Source organism: Miniopterus schreibersii (genome assembly GCF_964146895.1).
Source record: "Miniopterus schreibersii genome assembly, chromosome: 2".
Classification (NCBI taxonomy): domain Eukaryota; kingdom Metazoa; phylum Chordata; class Mammalia; order Chiroptera; family Miniopteridae; genus Miniopterus; species Miniopterus schreibersii.
Window position 1 is genome coordinate 115,902,289 of NC_138102.1, and position 18,676 is coordinate 115,920,964.

The 18,676-nt window shown below is 31.8% G+C and overlaps 1 protein-coding gene across 1 annotated transcript in view; it reads left to right on the forward strand.

Annotated features, from left to right (window-relative positions):
* The window catches only part of MGAT4C (MGAT4 family member C), a 670,943-nt gene extending 661,626 nt beyond the window's left edge, over positions 1-9,317 (forward strand). Inside the window, exons 6-7 of the mRNA XM_081130739.1 lie at positions 2,249-2,396; positions 5,871-9,317. Of these exons, the coding sequence (XP_080986865.1) occupies positions 2,249-2,396; positions 5,871-7,012 (1,290 nt within the window). The 3' untranslated portion in view covers positions 7,013-9,317. The remainder of the gene's footprint in view (positions 1-2,248; positions 2,397-5,870) is intronic.
* The last annotated feature ends 9,359 nt before the right edge of the window (positions 9,318-18,676 follow it).

Consider the following 18,676-nt stretch of genomic DNA (forward strand, 5'->3'; position numbering starts at 1 on the left):
CAGAAAATGATTGTCATAAAGCTTTGTCTTATTACTGAGAAATATACTATAATGCAGTAGCTACAGAAAGAAGGTATCCAGGGAGAGTCTGGCTGTTCAGGTATATGCCTCTGGAAAGCAGCCAACAAGGCTGACTCAGGTGAAAGTTGCATTATTTATTTATGCGGAAAAGTATAAAGCTTATTCTTAAGAATTTAATAAAGTCTTTTTATATATGTTCCATTTTATTTTCTATTCTGTTATGTCCTTCAATCAGGATGAATTTATTCTAACTTATCGCAGAAAAATCTGAATTTTAACATGTTGAAAATAGAAATCTTAAAGTGATAATCAGTATCCTGCACTTCATTTAGAATGTGACATCACCTAAGAATAGAATGGTAAAATGAATTTAGTATTGTGACTACTGCAGGTTTTATAGCTATATCTTCTAGATCCTATTGATTATGGACATCATAATCAATATTAAAGTAATTAATGCTAAACTGAGTCCCAGTTACTTTTTGGCAATCCTAAATTTGTTCATCTAAAAAATTTAATGATGTTTTATAGGTTTTCAGAAAGACAAAGATGAAAATATTTATATGTAAAGAATTTAAGACAATCAGATTCAATGGACGTTTAATTAGAATGTTTATAAGAAATCTAGCATCCAAGATTTAATTTCATATATTTTGAAAGTCTGTAACTTGTGATGGCAAATACATTATAAGTCTTGTAAAATACTGAAGTATTTTTCTTTGTCCAAATTATGAAGACAATATAAAATACAGAAATACAGTATTAAACACCAAATATAGGTTCATAAACAGAAATTAATATATAGAAAAGATAAACAGAATGGATCTTGATTTAGCAAGCACCAGATTGAAAGCTCTTCCCTGTTGTGGTTTATAATTCTCAACTCTAATTTTAAACAAATTCCAGTCTGGCCATAGATTTAAAAGTTTTTCACTGACATTTTAATTTGACACAAAGTAGTAAATGTTTAATTGAGATAATATTTGTATTTTAATTCTTATTAACCTTTTAGAACAAGGTTTTAATGAAAATTTTATTGACCACAGTCAAATAATATGAGAACCAAATTTATTTAATACATTTGTTTTCTCTTTAATGGCTTGCACATACCTAACCTGCCATTGTACCTTGAATAGTTGAAATAGAGCAACCACACAGTATAGTAGATATCTTGCAAAAAAAAATTCTAATTAGGTTGACCCCAAACATATTCTATGTGTAGTAAACCATATACAAAAGCCAAGCAAGTTGTCATTTTGCTGATAATGTATAACCAATAGAGTCTTGATCAAATGGTAATTAGATCATTGAAATATACAATTGAACTCATATCAAAGAAGAGAGAAAAAAAGGAAGCTATTGATAGTTAACAGTTAATATTTAGCCAAATATGAATATATTTTCTTGAATGTAAACCTTCCCAAAGGTTGAATGGCATAAGTCCATTACCAAATGGATCTCAAATTTAAAGGATCAGACTTTTCACCTCCAACAGAATACACGCCCCACACACATACCCACAGATACACACACAAGCAACAAACATATCATGGAAACGACTAATGCAAGAGCTGAAGACATTTCCTTGACTTGGTACAAATGTGTTCTAATTGAGGTATCTCAAAGACATTTTAATAAAACACTGCCATGTCACAGTAGGTATTCTCAATAGCCTTCAATTATAGTGGCCAAATAAGCTCTTTACTAATTCTTGATTAATAAATTATCCAAAATCCAACTATTCTATCTAGTGCTGCATCTTCCGTATTACACTTAAATTTCCCAATCAGAAGTAACATATGCTCTTTTATGAGGCAGTGCTTGAAGAAGAGCAAATAGCTTAATATGACTCAAATATGGGGAATTTAGTGGCAATTGGTTTTACATGAAACTGTAAAACAGATTAAAGTTAAATTTTAAGATCCTGTGATTATTGTAAAGAATTTGAATTTTAGCATGAAGTCAGTTTCCATGTAATATTTTTTCAAGATAATGCCATTATTAATGTATGCTACAGAAAAGCAAATGTAGCTATAGTATAAAGAGTAGAATAGAGCAGAGAGAGCCTGGAGCAGAGACTCTAGGTAGGAATCCAGGTGAAAAATAATGATGTACAGTGGTGCCAGTAATTGAGGTTTATATGATATGCATATTATATATCAGGAGAAATTTATTTAATCCATGACTATTATTCATTTATTTTCTCTGCCTCTTTCTCGCCATTCAGGAAGGAGATAAACAACTTATAAGGGAAACATCCACACATCAACTGAATTCAGAACGCTATGTGCATACTTTCAAAGATTTATCTAATTTCTCAGGAGCCATCAATGTCACCTATCGCTACTTAGCTTCCACTCCTTTGCAAAGAAAGCGTAAGTATTCTTACACTTTTAAATCAAGAATACATAAAATATATTGTTTAAAACTAATGATTTGCTTCATTTGTACAGCGATAAAAGTTTATTGTGTCTACTAATAGATTATATTTTGGGGAAATAGTTCAATGTTTCCTGACAAATTATAATTACTCGCTGATCCAATTCTATTAATAAAAAAGTTTAAATGCCTTCCTGTAGTATAAAAATTTGACAGTTTGCTATAGGACTGTGTGAAAGACTAGAAAAAATCAATTTATTTTATTTTACTTATTTATTTCTTTATTTACACATTTAAATTTTTATTGTTATCATTTAGTTTTTTATTGAATTTATTGGGGTGGCATTGGTTCACAAAATCATACAGATTTCAAGGGTGCAACTAAACAAAACATCACCTGCACACTGCATTGTGTACCCATAGCCCCAAGCAAAGTCTTTATTTTCAATTTTTAAAAGTATCTTTTAAAAATAACTAGTCCCATATTGATATATTTTCCAACTTTAATGGTTTGGTTTTTGTAACTTGCCACCAGTTTTGAATTAGTGAAAGTCATTTTACCTGTTTTCTAAGGTACTATAACTAATGATCACAAACTAGATGGTTTAAAACAACAAAAATGTATTCTCTCACAATTCTGGAGGCCAGGAGTCTGAAATCAAGAGGCTGGCAGTGCCACACTCTAGGGGAGTTCTAGGGGAGAATCTTTCTTTGCTTCTTCCAGCTTCTGATCACTCTTGGCTTTTTTTGGTTTGTGGTAACATCCCAATCCCTACCTTGATCTTTCCAAAGCCTTTTTCCCTTTGTCTCTGTGTCTCTCTCTATCCTCTGCTCTTCCATCTAATTACAGTACCACTAAGCAAACAGGTGTTTATCAGATTTAATTGTAAGATGCCATGAGTTGTAATATGCAACCTGATTTTAAAGTATTTATGAAAAATACAAATTTTAGAATCAATGAAATACAGTGGTATCATGAACTTCTTAAGAGATTGTTAGAGGTCACAAAAAATGACTTCCCTCTTAAGAGGTGTTTACTCAAGTGAATTTGGAATCACCAGATTGAGGAAATGGTAATTTAGGTTTCTTTAGGCCTTTGTTCATTCTACCATTTCAAATGCCTACTGCTCTTTTTTTTTTAATTTTCCTTTCTTGTTGAAAGTATTACAGATGTTCCCTTTCTTTCCCGCCATTGTTCCCTTCTACCCCATACCCGCCCTTTCCCCCGAGGCCTTCACCACACCATTGTCTGCGTCGTGGGTTATGCCTATGTGCATATAAGTTCTTTCACTGATCTCCCCACCTCCCCCACCCCCACCTTCCCTCTGTTCCATGCTTCTATGTCATTCATCAGTTTATTATGTTCTTTAGCTTCCACATGTGAGTGAGATCATGTTCTCTGCCTGGCTTATTTTGCAGCTCTTAAGCTTCTGTCTAATTGCATAAAACTGCCACAGTTTTTTTAATCTACATTTGTTATACCACCTTTGTTCAAATATTATTCATTTCTCATTTTTCATGCTGTTTACTAATTTATATTCACACACATGCAAACTCTGTTATACTAAAGAGGCGACATAAAACAGAAGAAAAAGCAGAACAGTTTGAGTTTCGCTACTACACCACTTCCTAGGCGCTGCTCTTTGCAGTTACCTGATCTCACTGAGCTTCAGTTTCCTCAGCTAGGAAGCGGGAATGACACGTACAAAGCTATCCCAAAAGACTGTTATGAATATTAAGATGCATATTTCTAGTAAAATGCATAAACTTCTGCCTTTTATGTACAGAGCGTTCTATAAGTATTGACATTATTGAGCATAATAAAGACTGGTGGCTTTAGTTTAATGGTCCAGACAACATACTGGGATTTCAGTAGAAGTCAGGGTTGTAAGTAAGGTATTTAAACAAAATGTGTAAATCTCTACGTCTCTTACAGACAAGTAAGAAAGATTTTTCTTGGAAGAGCTTTTTTCAATATTGCAGATTTCATATTATGTAGGTATCTGTATTAAAACAGTGATCTTGGTGAATGTAAATATTTTTCTATTTTCCAAATAGTGATTCTGAAATTTTATTCCGTTCTCAGCCATGTGAAAATGAAAACTTTAAAAAGTGAAAATATTTCAGTAGAAAGACAGCTAACACTTCTCAGAGGCAAAAATGCCACTTCATCAGATTTTATTTTATTCCTTAAAAATATCTATTTTCTAATTTTAGATTTTAGTATCTGAATAAGAATGTCTCCAGATATAAAATGTGTTTCAAAATAAACAGTAATATTTATGTCATAGAACAATGTACCATACATTTGAGCAATAATGCCATTTTTCCAAATTAGCTTATAATATTGTTTAAATTCTAATTAACATAGTAAATTTCAAAATAAAGTTTTGAAGCCCAATTATGAATTCTTCTGATATAAGATAATAACCATGATCAAAGACAAATGAAAATATGACATGTGTTCTATGAAAAATTTAAAGACAAAAGAATGAGTTATTCTCAGTTTTCTTTTTCATAATTTGAGACTAGTTTGTCATCCTTACCTGTGAATTCCCTACACCTTTTGCATTTTTTTAAAATTAATTAATTTATTTTTTAAAAATTTAATTTAAAATATTACAAATATCCCTTTATCTCCCCAATGACCCATTCCCCCCCATCCCACCCCCTCCACAGTCCCTCCCCCCACCATTGTCCATGTCCTTGGGTTGTGCATACATGCATATAAATTCTTTGGTTACTCTCTCCCTCCACCCACCCGCCCTCCTCCCTCCCTCTGACATTCGTCAGTCTCATCTATGCTTCCATGTCATTGAATCTATTCTGTTCATCAGTTTATTAAGTTCTTTAGATTCCACATATGAGTGAGGTCATGTGATGTTTATCTTTCTCTGCCTGGCTTATTTCACTCAGCATAATATTCTCCAGGTCCATCCATACTGTCCCAAAGGGTATGAGATCTTTCTTCTTTATAGCTGCATAGTATTCCATGGTGTAAAAGTCCCACAGCTTTTTTATCCACTCATCTACTGATGGGCTGTTTTTTTAATAGCATGGATATTATCTAAATATATATCTTCTTGAGTGTATATATGTATATAATATTAAGCTGCAGAACACTTATATGCAGAATACATATATATGTATACATATATATAACATTAAACTGCAGAACACTTGAAACCATATTTTTCATTTCATAAACAAATGTTTACAGCAATAGAACTCATACATCATTGTGCTTAAGATGAGTTTTTTCCATAAGCAATATCAATTATGTATAAACTACTATAGCTTTTAAGTGTTTAGCATAATATTTTAATCACAAAATGTTCTATACATAATCACTTACTAGATTTACTTAATATAGGAGCAGGCCTAAGGGGAGAAAGAACTGTTTCTTTTTCTATGTTATTCAAAACCTATTTTACATTTAATTTGTCATCCTTCTGAATTCTTTTGCTCAGGGTTTCTTACAATCGGACTTTCATCAGTGAAACGAAAAAAAGGAAACTACTTACTTGAGACAATCAAGTCAATTTTTGAGCAATCCAGCTATGAAGAGCTGAAGGAAATCTCAGTGGTGGTTTACCTAGCAGACTTTAATTCATCCTGGCGTGAGGTCATGGTCCAGGACATTACACAGAAATTTTCCCACCATATTATTGCAGGAAGATTAATAGTGATACATGCTCCAGAGGAATATTATCCAGTCCTGGATGGCCTTAAAAGAAATTATAATGATCCAGAAAGCAGAGTCAGATTTCGTTCTAAACAAAATGTAGATTATGCTTTTCTGATTAATTTTTGTGCCAATATTTCGGACTATTATGTAATGCTTGAAGATGATGTTCGATGCTCAAAAAATTTCTTAACTGCCATCAAGAAAGTCATTACATCCCTAGAAGGAACTTACTGGGTAACTCTTGAGTTTTCTAAGCTTGGCTACATTGGAAAACTTTATCATTCACATGATCTCCCACGTTTGGCACATTTTTTGTTAATGTTTTATCAAGAAATGCCTTGTGATTGGCTATTGTCTCATTTCCGGGGTCTGCTGGCTCAGAAAAATGTGATTCGTTTTAAACCATCTCTCTTTCAACACATGGGTTATTATTCATCATATAAAGGGACTGAGAATAAGCTGAAGGATGATGATTTTGAAGAGGAATTATTTGACATCCCTGATAACCCTCCTGCAAATCTGTACACCAGCATGAATGTTTTTGAAAATTATGATGCAAGCAAGGCTTATAGTAGTGTTGATGAGTACTTTTGGGGAAAACCACCCTCAGCAGGAGACATCTTTGAAATTATGTTTGAAAAACCAACTGTAATTAAAAAAATTAAAGTGAATACTGGAACAGAAGATCGGCAAAATGACATTTTGCATCATGGAGCCCTATATGTTGGGAAAAATGTTACAGTTTTCAAAAATATTAGACGATGTGAATTTTACAGAAGACTAGGGGAATTCAAAAATGGAAACTTTGAAATGTCAGAGGTGAATCAAAACCTTCCATTTAATATAGAGTGTATAAGGATACACGTTACCAAAACACAAAAAGAATGGCTGATTATTAGGAGTATCAGCATTTGGACTTTTTAGCCAATTAAATCAGTATGTCCAGTCACTGAAATAGGTCTTTCTGTTTTCCTTTTTGTTACCTTCCTCTTTTGCTACCTTTGTCCTGTGGAGGTAAAGCAACAGATGGGATATTTTAAAAGAAAAGTCAATCTTGGCAGTTTTGATTTATACACTGTCATAATTTTACTTCAATATACATTTGTATTTATTATAACTTCTAAAGTTGAATATAAGTTCACAGTTAATGCTTTTATTTATATTTTTTAATGTTATGTTAATTTCAAAATTTCAACTGAATGTCAAAAAAATGGCATGAAGGACTTTAAAAGAGAAAATTTGGTTTATTGGAGGGTAAGTCTTGAAAAATCGTTGCCAACTGTGTACACCTCCTCAAGAATTGGTAATTTATTATATCATCAGATAGCTTTTATTAAGCATCTGTGTGAATACGCAGTTGGTTAAATGATAATCTATCCTTCTTTCTTGTAAACCTAGGTTTCTATAGACACTTGTACATCTACAATGAATACCTCCTCATAGAAATTATGTCTTTACAACACAATTTTGTGTGCAGGTGGGGCTATAGAAAGAAAAAAACCCTACAGAATTTCTTCCCTGATTATTTATATGAAAGGGGACATTGATCATTGTATAAAAATACTTAATTGAGCACCTGTTATTAATAAATTTTCTGTGGGAAGCAGTCTTTTCCTAGTTTTGCAAAAAAATTTACTAGTTATGCTCAATATTTTCAGGTTTCATTGGGTACCTGCATTTAATAGAAGAAATTAAGGAAGTCTTACAGTTAGTTCATTCCTATCAACATTTTCAGTATATAAAGAAAAATTTTGAAATTAATTTTATATGTTTTGTATTAAAAGTTGTGTGATTGGAATCATTGTGATTATCATATACTTTTTTTGCAGTTTAAATGGGCATCTTATAAAGGAGAAAAGTAAGAAACATAGAAATCAGTTGCCTTTTCTACACTCAGAGCGAGTTCATAGCAAAGCCAGAAGTGAGAGATAGATATTCTGACAGCCACACAACGTCTTTTCTGTGGCGTAGAGATTGCTTCTAACACAATGTACGCTTTCTGTTCTCTGATATATGAATCTCAGCCAGTAAGTTATGCTGTCTGGAAACAGTTGGTATAATTTTTCCATAAATCCTATTACCATTCTGTGGAGTAATCCTAAAGTGTTCTAAATGATGTTTGTGTGGTATGTGTACCCAAATGATAAGCAAACTTGACTAAGTTTTACTATGAGAACAATTGTGACCACACCATTTGTCCATTAAAGCAATTCAGGACACCATAGTGCATCCTAAAAAATGGTTGTTTTTTAGAGTATCCTGAGCTTGTCTCATCCTTTCTACTTTTCACAAACAACAAAGATGAAGGGATTTATGATAGAATGAAATGCAGAATACTCTACGTGTGTTTATGGAGAAACTCAAATATATGGATATGTGTGTATATATGTGTATGTGTGAAGTTTAGACTTGTGATACTGAGAAGGAAAGATAAATTCTTCTTGTTCTTTCTTTCATCCTGAAACAAAATCCTTAGGACTCACTTGTATGCTACAGTACAAAAAAAGATTGGATATTATTTTCTTCATTCTCTCCAAATCGATTAAATTAGAAACTCAGAGAAACTATTGGAAAATATTTTTCTTTAATTGATACAATAGTTGTGGTTTTGTTTTGTTTTTTTGCAACCAGCTGCTATAGTGTTAGAGAAAATATGAACCTATAAATATTAATACTTTGTAGCACATCTAAGTCTTAAAGTCATAGAAAAGAGGAATACTGCCACTAAACTATTATTTTTACACGGATTTGGAGAATACTTGCCACATACTTAAAGATACTCTGTTTTCTTGGCTTTTCTTACCCTCTTTATTAGCTGGCTAGTTATATAGTATTCTACACTTATCTCAGAAATTACAAAACAAAACATTTTTCTGTGCTTTCAATGATAAAAGATATGCAACAAAGACATGTAACACCAAGGAGTAGGCAGACTCCATAAAGTGAGTTGTACACTTTTACATTTTCTTCTGGGAGTGACTCCAAAAACCAGCCATTGCCACTGATCTCTAGAAAACACTTCAAGAAAGATTGCTGAGGGTAACGGTGAAATTGGATGTTTGCTAGAGAATTATAAATGCAAATGTAATCCCGAGAGGTTACATTTAATCTTAAATTTGATCCTTTCATTACCAAAATCAGGTTTGAATCATCTGGTCAACCACTTAAGAATGTCTCTATGTTTTCTTTATAGGCTGAAAGTGGGTCAGTTTTCTAAGGAAAAGACTTTGCAAAGAAAGCTTCTCTAGTAAGGATCGGGGGGGGGGGGCAAATAACTTTCTCTTTCAAAAAGAAAATCTGAGCCAACATTTTTCACATGTTTTAATGTTGTTTTTTCTATGCTTAAAAATTCTGTATGAGGCTTCAGTAATTATGTCTCAGGCATAGAGTAAAAAGACAGTTATTAGGTTTAATTATATTCAATATGCTTTTAAGTAAGCATTATGTGATCTCTCTCTTTGAAGTAAGTTTCTTTAAAAATACATTATTTTCTCTGTTATAAATATCCATTGAAAAGGACTGGGATGTGACATGAATAGTTATTTAATTGCTATGAAAATAAGATGCTCACAGGATTCAAGCACAAAATATGGTATATACTTTAAGTAATGTCTCAATCTGTATACCTTAAACTGACTAAAAAGCTTACACTTAAAATTCTTCTTCTTAAGGGAACCATTTCGGCATTTATTGTCATCAAAGTAAAGCACCTTGTAAAAGCACAATAAAAATTTGGGACTATACATTTTTGGAAAATACACATTATCCTCAAGATAGGTATGGATATAAAAAGTGTTAATGTAAGCACTTTTGCATTCTCATTAAAAAACTACAACTTTGTGCAATTTATAAAGTAGATATTTTCCAGGTATAAAAATATAATTTGGAAATTTATATGCCATTTAGAACCATTTCTCTCAGCCACAATTGAGACTAGGACATTTTATTTCTTATGAGCCAGTATTCTTTGGGAATTTTTATAAAGCTCTCATAGAATAATTATGCTATACAAAAATAGCATGTAAACAAAAACAAACATATCACTCAACATTTGCCAGGTTCTCAACATGTTTAGAACATGGCATCCAGAATTAACGTTGAGAACCCTACTCTCAATGTCCTCTAACAATTGAAAGCAACAGTCTATTCTCTTCTTTTTTTCTTGTCTATATATCCATTAATGCAGTCTAAAATTACATTTATTTTTTTCACCATACTAGTGACTAATAGAGCCCACACCAAACTTTATGATATTAATTACATGGTCTATACATGTTTGATTTTTGAAAATTTCTGTCATACTTAATATTAATTTCAAGAGAATTTCATCATTTTTGTTCAGACCCATAATCCCCACTTTCCAGCTCTTGATTCTGTCATTCACTGTTTTAACACAGCTTCCCAGCTTTATGTTACCACACGTTTGATATTTTATATCTTTGTCTTCATAGGAGATACAATGGAAGAGTATGCAGACCTGAGTTTGAAACCCAGTTCTGCAGTTAGTAGCCTCCAGATGTGAAGACAGTTATTTAGCCACTTTGAAACTCAGTTTCCTCATCTGTGAAACTGGAATAATTTTACCTGTGTAGGCTGTTAGAGCTAGAAATGAGGTAACAAACTCAGCAATCAATACCACGTTGTGTATATGTAAACAGATATTGCCCTTCAAAACACTACCAGAGGCCTCTATCATGATCAATAAAAATCATGAACTCTACTACACATTAGAAATGTCATCCAGCCAACATTTATCTTTCTTGTTCAAAGGAGAGTTGTGTAGAATTATGGAAATGCCTTCTTCAATTAAAATATATTCCTCTCATTTTATTACTCTAGAAATGTTTTTCAAAATTTGTAACTGTTGTTACTAATGTTCCCATTGTAAATATTAATTTTTTTTAAAAAAATCTAAATACATTTACTTTAAAGAATAAAGAATAATAGGCTTTTTGTAATTTCTATGTTATTCAAAACATATTTCTAAGTTTTTTCTCAGAATCTATATTAAGCTCACAGAGGAGATTTTTTTTCCTTCTGTGGAAAATGTCAACTTCTCTTCTCTGCTCTCTTTGCCATTACTGGCAAAATTATCAGTGCACTAGCTTATAAATTACCTGGGCCATAATGTTAAAATTTGAAAACAAGCAGTTTATCTCCTTGTCTACCTTGAGTTCAATGTTTACATTTCAACTGCTTTGAATTTCTTTTCTGTTCATTCCAGGATTATTCTTGTTAGGAGGAAAAAAGTCATAACAAAATGTAATTGGTTAGTTCTCACTCTTTTTTATTTGTTTGTTTGTTTGCTTGCTTTTAATGATTTTCATTTACCTGAAGCACAGGAAACATCCTTTTTTTACATGCTCTAAAATCATTGCACCGTTGCATATGTGTGTGCTTATTTACATATATACATTTGTGAGGGTATATGTGCCAATATTTAAGTCTGTATGTATATTTATGTATTTGTATATATGTGTAATATTTGTCTTATGTATGAGCGAGAGAAAGAGGGGAGAGAGAGCAGCCTTAGCATTACTATTTTATCGTCCACACCTCAGCTTGTTGCTGACACACTTCTTCCTGGCTGTGTCCCCCCTGACCTGCCTTTTGGTTATGAGCCCTTTGCTCAAACACATGACATCCTCTGAAAATCATCTCATTAGATGTATTTTGTGCAACATTTAGGTCCTTTAAACCCCTTAGAAGCTTATATGTATATTAGAGGATTCCATCTCTCTGAAAAGACTTCCCCTTTTAGAATTTTAGTTTTATATTTATTTTATTTGAATCCTTAACATTTGAAGGTTAAAATATGAACTGCAAGGCATTTTTAACTATAAAAATATTAAGAGAACAAAGTCACACTAACCTCAAATTCTAGTCACTTAAACCTTGTCATTCTGCTCATGTTTATCCTGATTTAAATCCAGAGTAAAATTCACTTCATTTGTCCCCAAATCTTCAGATATGTTTTAATGTTCTATTTTGAACATTAAAATCAAAATGTAGATTTTAGGCCATTTTTAAAATAATTAGATCTGAATATTTATTTTGAAAAACATACATATTTGAGATCAAAGTATCTGGTTTTTTTTTTGTTTTGTTTTATTTCAAACTTTATTGTATCTAAATATTCTCTTCAAAGATTTACCCCAAAGCTAAATTAATTATGAGAGAAAATATGTAAATTTTATATACTAAGAAAATATAATATCATTAAGAATATAGCACGTTCAAATTTTATGTCTTAGAAAAGAAAAAATAATACCCTAAATAGCCATCTCTTTAAAATAGATTAATCAAAGCTATAGTAATAAGGTTCTCAATATTTTTGGCTTAAATTACTATTTTTACGAGGTATACACTCATTAAATATAATATGCAGGATATTATTACCTTATTTAATGGTTGTTTAAGGGTGAACAATGACAGTGAATAAATAAAATTTAGAAACTTAGTCTATACTTTCAATATATTATATATTACTGTAGCTTAAATCACAATAGCCAACATAACCTAAAATCATTCTGTTTAACTTCTGATAAATACAATTTTATACCATTTATAAAAGTCATTAAAAATCAGTGTATGAGTAAAACAATGGAGGATGTTAGCACTCCTAATGGCAACCTAACTATCACAAAAATATTTAATTTATGGTCAAAGGTCTGGACGAGATGTAGGGAATTTTTCTCTTCTACCTGCTTCCTCACTTCACCATTGGTCACCAAGGAAATAAACTACCTGCAGTTCTTCACAGAAATATATAAATACCTCATTTTTAATCTCCAAGGTTGTAAACTCTATTACAAGCCAGACATTTAAAAATACTTTATTATAATTCATTGGAGGCAATTTTCTTATTGAATAATCTATCATTTTCTCTGTGGTGTGTCCCACAGAAAAAAAGCTCTTGAAATATTACATGTAGTATCTGTTTGCTCATGAACTACCTCACCTTTGTTTTACTATTTGCCATATTTTATTTTTCCATCATTATAGTTTTCTCCTAACTTATTTTTATTTTTTTAAAATATATCTTTATTGATTTCAGAGAGAGGAAAGGAGAGGGGGAGAGAGAGATAGAAACATCAATGACGAGAGAGTCATTGATCGAGCCCGCAACCCGGGCCTGTGCCCTGCCCGGGAATCGAACCCCGATCGCCTGGATCCCAGGTCGACCCTCAACCGCTGAGCCACGCCCGGCCGGGCTCCTCCTAACTTTTAAATATATTTATATATTTTCACACTTAAACACTGTTATTCCACACTGTTTACTATATCAGTGAGTGAAAGCACATTTCCAAAAAGTTAAAATAATGATCTCAATTTCCTTAGCACTGTCTATCTTTTAAAGTATTCTGGTTTGACGCTAGGACACATCTATAATCAAATAATTGAGTGTTATTGGTCATTATAGGGCCATGCGATGGGACTAATAGTGGGCAGAAGCTGTTAACTGCTAAATGGACTCAATAACTTAAACTACATCTTACACTTTAACAATTAATATTTTTGAAAGATATTGAGGGCTTACACCTCTCCCATATCACACACTGGATCTATTCTTTAATTACAATTACTTATATAAAAACAAGTATATGATTGGTAAAGGGACAAATATAAGAAAAATAATTTCCTAGAAAGTCATGTATAAGTTACCCTAAGACAGTTATCTTAAAGGGAGCAAAAGGATCTCTGCTAATAGAATAAACAATGTTTTCTCCCTAAGTAAAAGTATCTGTAATCTTAATTTTTTATAAAATTAAAATGAAGAAGTGTTCCAATTTTAAGTAAATACCCAAATTTTAAAAATTTAAATCCTGTTAATATAATTTTAACTTATATTTTCAACATTTCTGAAGCTCTAAATTGTATGTGACTGGGCACAAATTTTTTGTTTATTGAGTGTGGTCTCTTTAGCCACCATAATTTGGTCATCAATCATGATGACCTCATTCATGTTTTTAAAAATCACTTTGAAGAACTAATTACTCTGAGAAAACATTTGGGAAGTTGTTCACTAATAGTCGAGAAGATTTCTGAAATTTAAGCATGTATTTGAAGTATTTGTGATTTAATGGTTGGAGATACGTTAAGTCCATAAACCAAAGTATTTCCACCCATTAACTTTCTGCTGATTTACTGTGATCATTCTTAATCAAAGTCAGAATAGGCAAGAAACAGTCACTCAAAATATTCTTTGTTACATCAAATACTATCGAATGGGCAATAATAACTACCTATCGCTAATTTAACTCTGACTGTTGATAAGGTGGGAGAGCTTGCTGAGCATCCGGGCAGAGCATGAATCACAACAGGAGAAATGTTACAAACCTGAGCTGGAAGAGTTCAGAACGAAAAGCTTACTTCATGATTTGCCTGAAGCAAGTTGCTATCTTTCAGCATCACAAATTAATATGGATCAACTTTTTGGTCTGTAGTACTCCTCAAATTTTACTCTTATCAAACTTTTTTTCTTGTGAGCTTCAAAAGACAATTTAGGTGAGGATCTAGTGCTTTTATCCACTTGAGCAAATAGATTAATCTTATTCTTAAGGAAATCAGAATTCCAGATTGGACCTGAAGCTTTATTTTGTTAGGTCATTTTGCTAAATTGGATAAACTTTTATTCCATGGGATGCTACAAGATGTCTGAATTAATTTGGGAAATGATGAATTTGACTCATGCGTTTCCTATAAAACCAATACAAAATGTAAGTGCCCTTCTAGTTAAAGTAACCTAAATTGCTCGTCTTTGAAAAGTAAAAGAAGCCCTAGCTGGTTTGGCTCAGTGGCTAGAGCACTGGCACAAGGACCATAAGGGTTCTCAAGTTCAATTCCAGTTGCATGCAGGAGACAACCAGTTGATGTCATATCAATGCTTCTCTCTCCCTTCCACTCTTTCTTAAAAGCAATGGAAAACATATCCTCAAGTGAGAATTTAAAAGGTAAGAATATTTTTTTATAATTTTTTCTGACAATTCTCTCAATTCAATTTAATGGAGATAAAGCTACATATTATCCATCAGCATGTCACCAAAAAATAGGTGCTTAATAAGAAGTGGCCTGATACACTACTAAAAGTAGCTGTCATAAATATTATCCATACAGTGTCACTCTAATATTTAGTGTTTCATTTTAGAAAAAAGTGATATTTAAAAATTATTTTAATAATACCCATTTCATTCTTACAAATATGTTTACATTACTATTAATATGAATGTTATTATAAATAATTTAATGTATTATAAATATACAGTTTTTCATGATTTTTTTTCATTTTCATCAGTGAATTAAAACACTGTTGCAATGAAATTTACACATTGGTCTCACAATATAAGATTTTACAGGGTACAATTTTACTTAGCATAAACAATTCCCAAGCCACTGCTTTACTTTGTTTTATTGCATAATTTATGTGATTAATTTTACTGCTTAGCTGTTCATGTTTTAGGAGTCATAGAGAAAGTCATTGCATAGATACAAAAGCACATTTTTAGTAAGTTAGCAAACCAGTTCTATACACCACGTCAACATTCTTGATTAGTCGATTTATTGGTCTGACCATACAAAAATAATATACAATATTTTTATTTAAATTTCTTACAATTTCTCCATTTAATTTCAAAGCAAAATAATATCTGGATTATAAAAATACTGAGAATTTGAAATAGTTTAAATACACTACATTTAATTAATTAAATTCCTGCTTTTCATAATAGTATATTCAGGACAAATAATTTATTCAAATGAGTGCACACAAGGAGGTCTGTTATGCCCAGGCTTTAAAATAATGAGAAATAGGTGGTAGTGTTTTAGCTGGATTATACTAACAATTGACAGGCTTTAAAGCAGTCTCGGAAGATTTTTAAGTAATGTGTCTACATTAACAATCACTTTAATGGCTATCACAGACTTGACCCAACAATTTAGTTATACTTCCAAGAAATACAAGAAAAAATCTAGTTTTGTCATTTATTTTTAATATAATTGATTATTTTTGTGAATCTACCAAATGGTTCAAAACTTACCTTGATTGATTCATTAATGAAATTGACTATCAATCTATTGCAGAGAAATAAAATACTATAAAAAATCAGATGTTGGTCATTATGCAAGCAAAACCGCTAGAGGAATTAGTGAACTTTCTCTCATTTAATTAGTTCGAGTGGCCTAGGAAAGACATTCAGTTCCAACTACTGACACTTAATTAACGTTAATGAATTAATAATATTTCCTTAGAAGCTGAGTAATTAAATAATAATGTTAATAATTCATATTTAATGGAGGGTAAAGGAGGAGACCACAGAGTGAGACTAAGTTATTTAGTTCTAAAGAAAAGGCATCTGGGCCGATAAGAAATGGAACAAATTTAACAAATCTCAGATTTACAGATCCTTTGGTTGGGCTCAGCCTCTAGAACAGCATTTACAACTAAATAGCATGTTGTGAGCAACTATGAGACACAATGCCAAGGCTTCGTGTTTATTTTCTTATTTAATAAGTGAAGCAGTAATATGAAATAAGAACATCATTAAGCCTCGCAGCATATTGAGAAAATTTGGGTTTAGTAACTCATCCAAGGTCATATAAACTAATAAGGGATTCAGAGTGGATTCTGTCTCAGGTCTGTGTATTTCAAAAGTCCATGACCCTAACCACTTCTGTATGTCATCACCTTTTAATTATGATGTGTTCATTGACAATGCATTTGGCTATAAAGTGTTTATCTAGAAGATATGGCTATATTAAAATAATATAAAAAGTCTAAAAATAATTTAGATAATTAGAAGTTCCTTAGTATAAAATATATTTTTTTCAATTTTTAAAAAATATGAACATCTAAGACACTTGCTCTTATAATTCATTTCACCGAACTCAGCTACAGCCTGAAAGTCTAAGTTTTGTGTGTTTTATTCTCATTTTAGTTATTTAACAAATAAGCAAAACTCATGGATTCTGGGCACATTAAAGAAATCCAAAGTTGTAAATTTGAATTTATGCTGTGGTCTTTCATAACTCCAGCCCCAAATCTGTCATATTGGTAGTTTGGCAATATGTGCAAAACATTTTTTGTTTGATTAATTTAATTTAAAAAAATTTTCAGCTAATGCAGGTTGGAAAACACCAACAGACTTTAAAGTTGCATTTATCAATGTATAGCTTATGTGTACTGAGTAACTTAATATGTACTGGATATTCTCCTAATGGCTACTTCCATTACCCATAAAAACAATGCTTATCGCGACTCAAAATGTTAAAGAATCCTGGATAGTTTATTGAATCAGACCACTGGGTTCTTACCAATAGATCTGAGATGGGTCTAGAAATTGGTATTTTTTCTGTATTCCAGTTAACACTGATGCAGGTGGTTCACTAACTTCCTTTTAAAACACTGAGTTAAATTCATATAACTCTATCAAGTAGTAATGACCATTATTCCTCCTTCACAGGTGAGGCATCTCAGGGTTAGAGTTAAGCAATTTGCTTAAATTCACACAGTAGAGATTAATCAAAACTCTGACTTTGCTAATGAAATTTCAAGCCCTGTTCTTCTGAACACTATTATTTTTTACTCAAATTTATTTAAATTAGTAGTTCTTTTAAGTCTGGCTGATTGTTAACATCACTGGGAAAGCATTTTACTCATTCCTGAGCTCCATTCTCAGAGTCTAGCATAAGTGTCCAGGAATCAGTATTTAATTTTTTTTCCTAAGTGATTCCAATGTGTAACCAGAATGAGAAACACTGTGCAATTGAGAATCATTGTACAACAGTAAAATTCCACAGTTTCTCACTTACCCAAGTTTCAAAGGCCACAGATTAAGAGACAAGATAGAGGGTGTAGATTTGTCTTTGTTGTTCCTTGCACTTATACATTATTTCTTTTTTTTTTCATTCTTGCAATGCATTTTATTTTATTTTTTCATTTTTTAAATAATAATTTTGTAGTTGTTGTCTCTTTTGTTATCCCAGCACAGTGTGATGCAATATATAGTATAGGAAATACAGTTTTAATATACATAGATGTTGTGCTTATTTCAATACTATTATAGTTGGATTGAAAAATAAAAGCTTCAGTCAACTTCCTATTGCTGGGTTTAGAGAGGTCACCACACATGCTTTCCTGTTGAATCTGGGATTCTAGTTTTGGGAAAACTGAAAAGTAATCTTCTTTTAAATGGGTCTTGGCATATACATCTTATTAATTATAAACTAGGAGTCTTCTTGTTAATACATAAAATCTAATGGTGCCACCTCTTTAGTTTGTTAAAATACAAGAATGTAAATATCAATACTACTCAACCCTCTGCTGTCTGTGAGCTGAATAACCCTTCTCTTTCCATAAAGTTAAGTAGACTTATTCCAGAAAAGGGGATAAAACTATAACTTAGTTCAGCTTTGTTTCAACTTTTTCCTAATAGGTTTTTCCATAAGTTATCTAAATGTCAGTGTAAATGTCTTTCCTCATGTAGTCACAGCCCATATTATCCAAACCTCTACTCCCCACCCCCACCTCCACCCCCAGAAACTGGGTTTCAAAATTTAGTTATCAGGGAACACACTGACTTGCTCTAATTG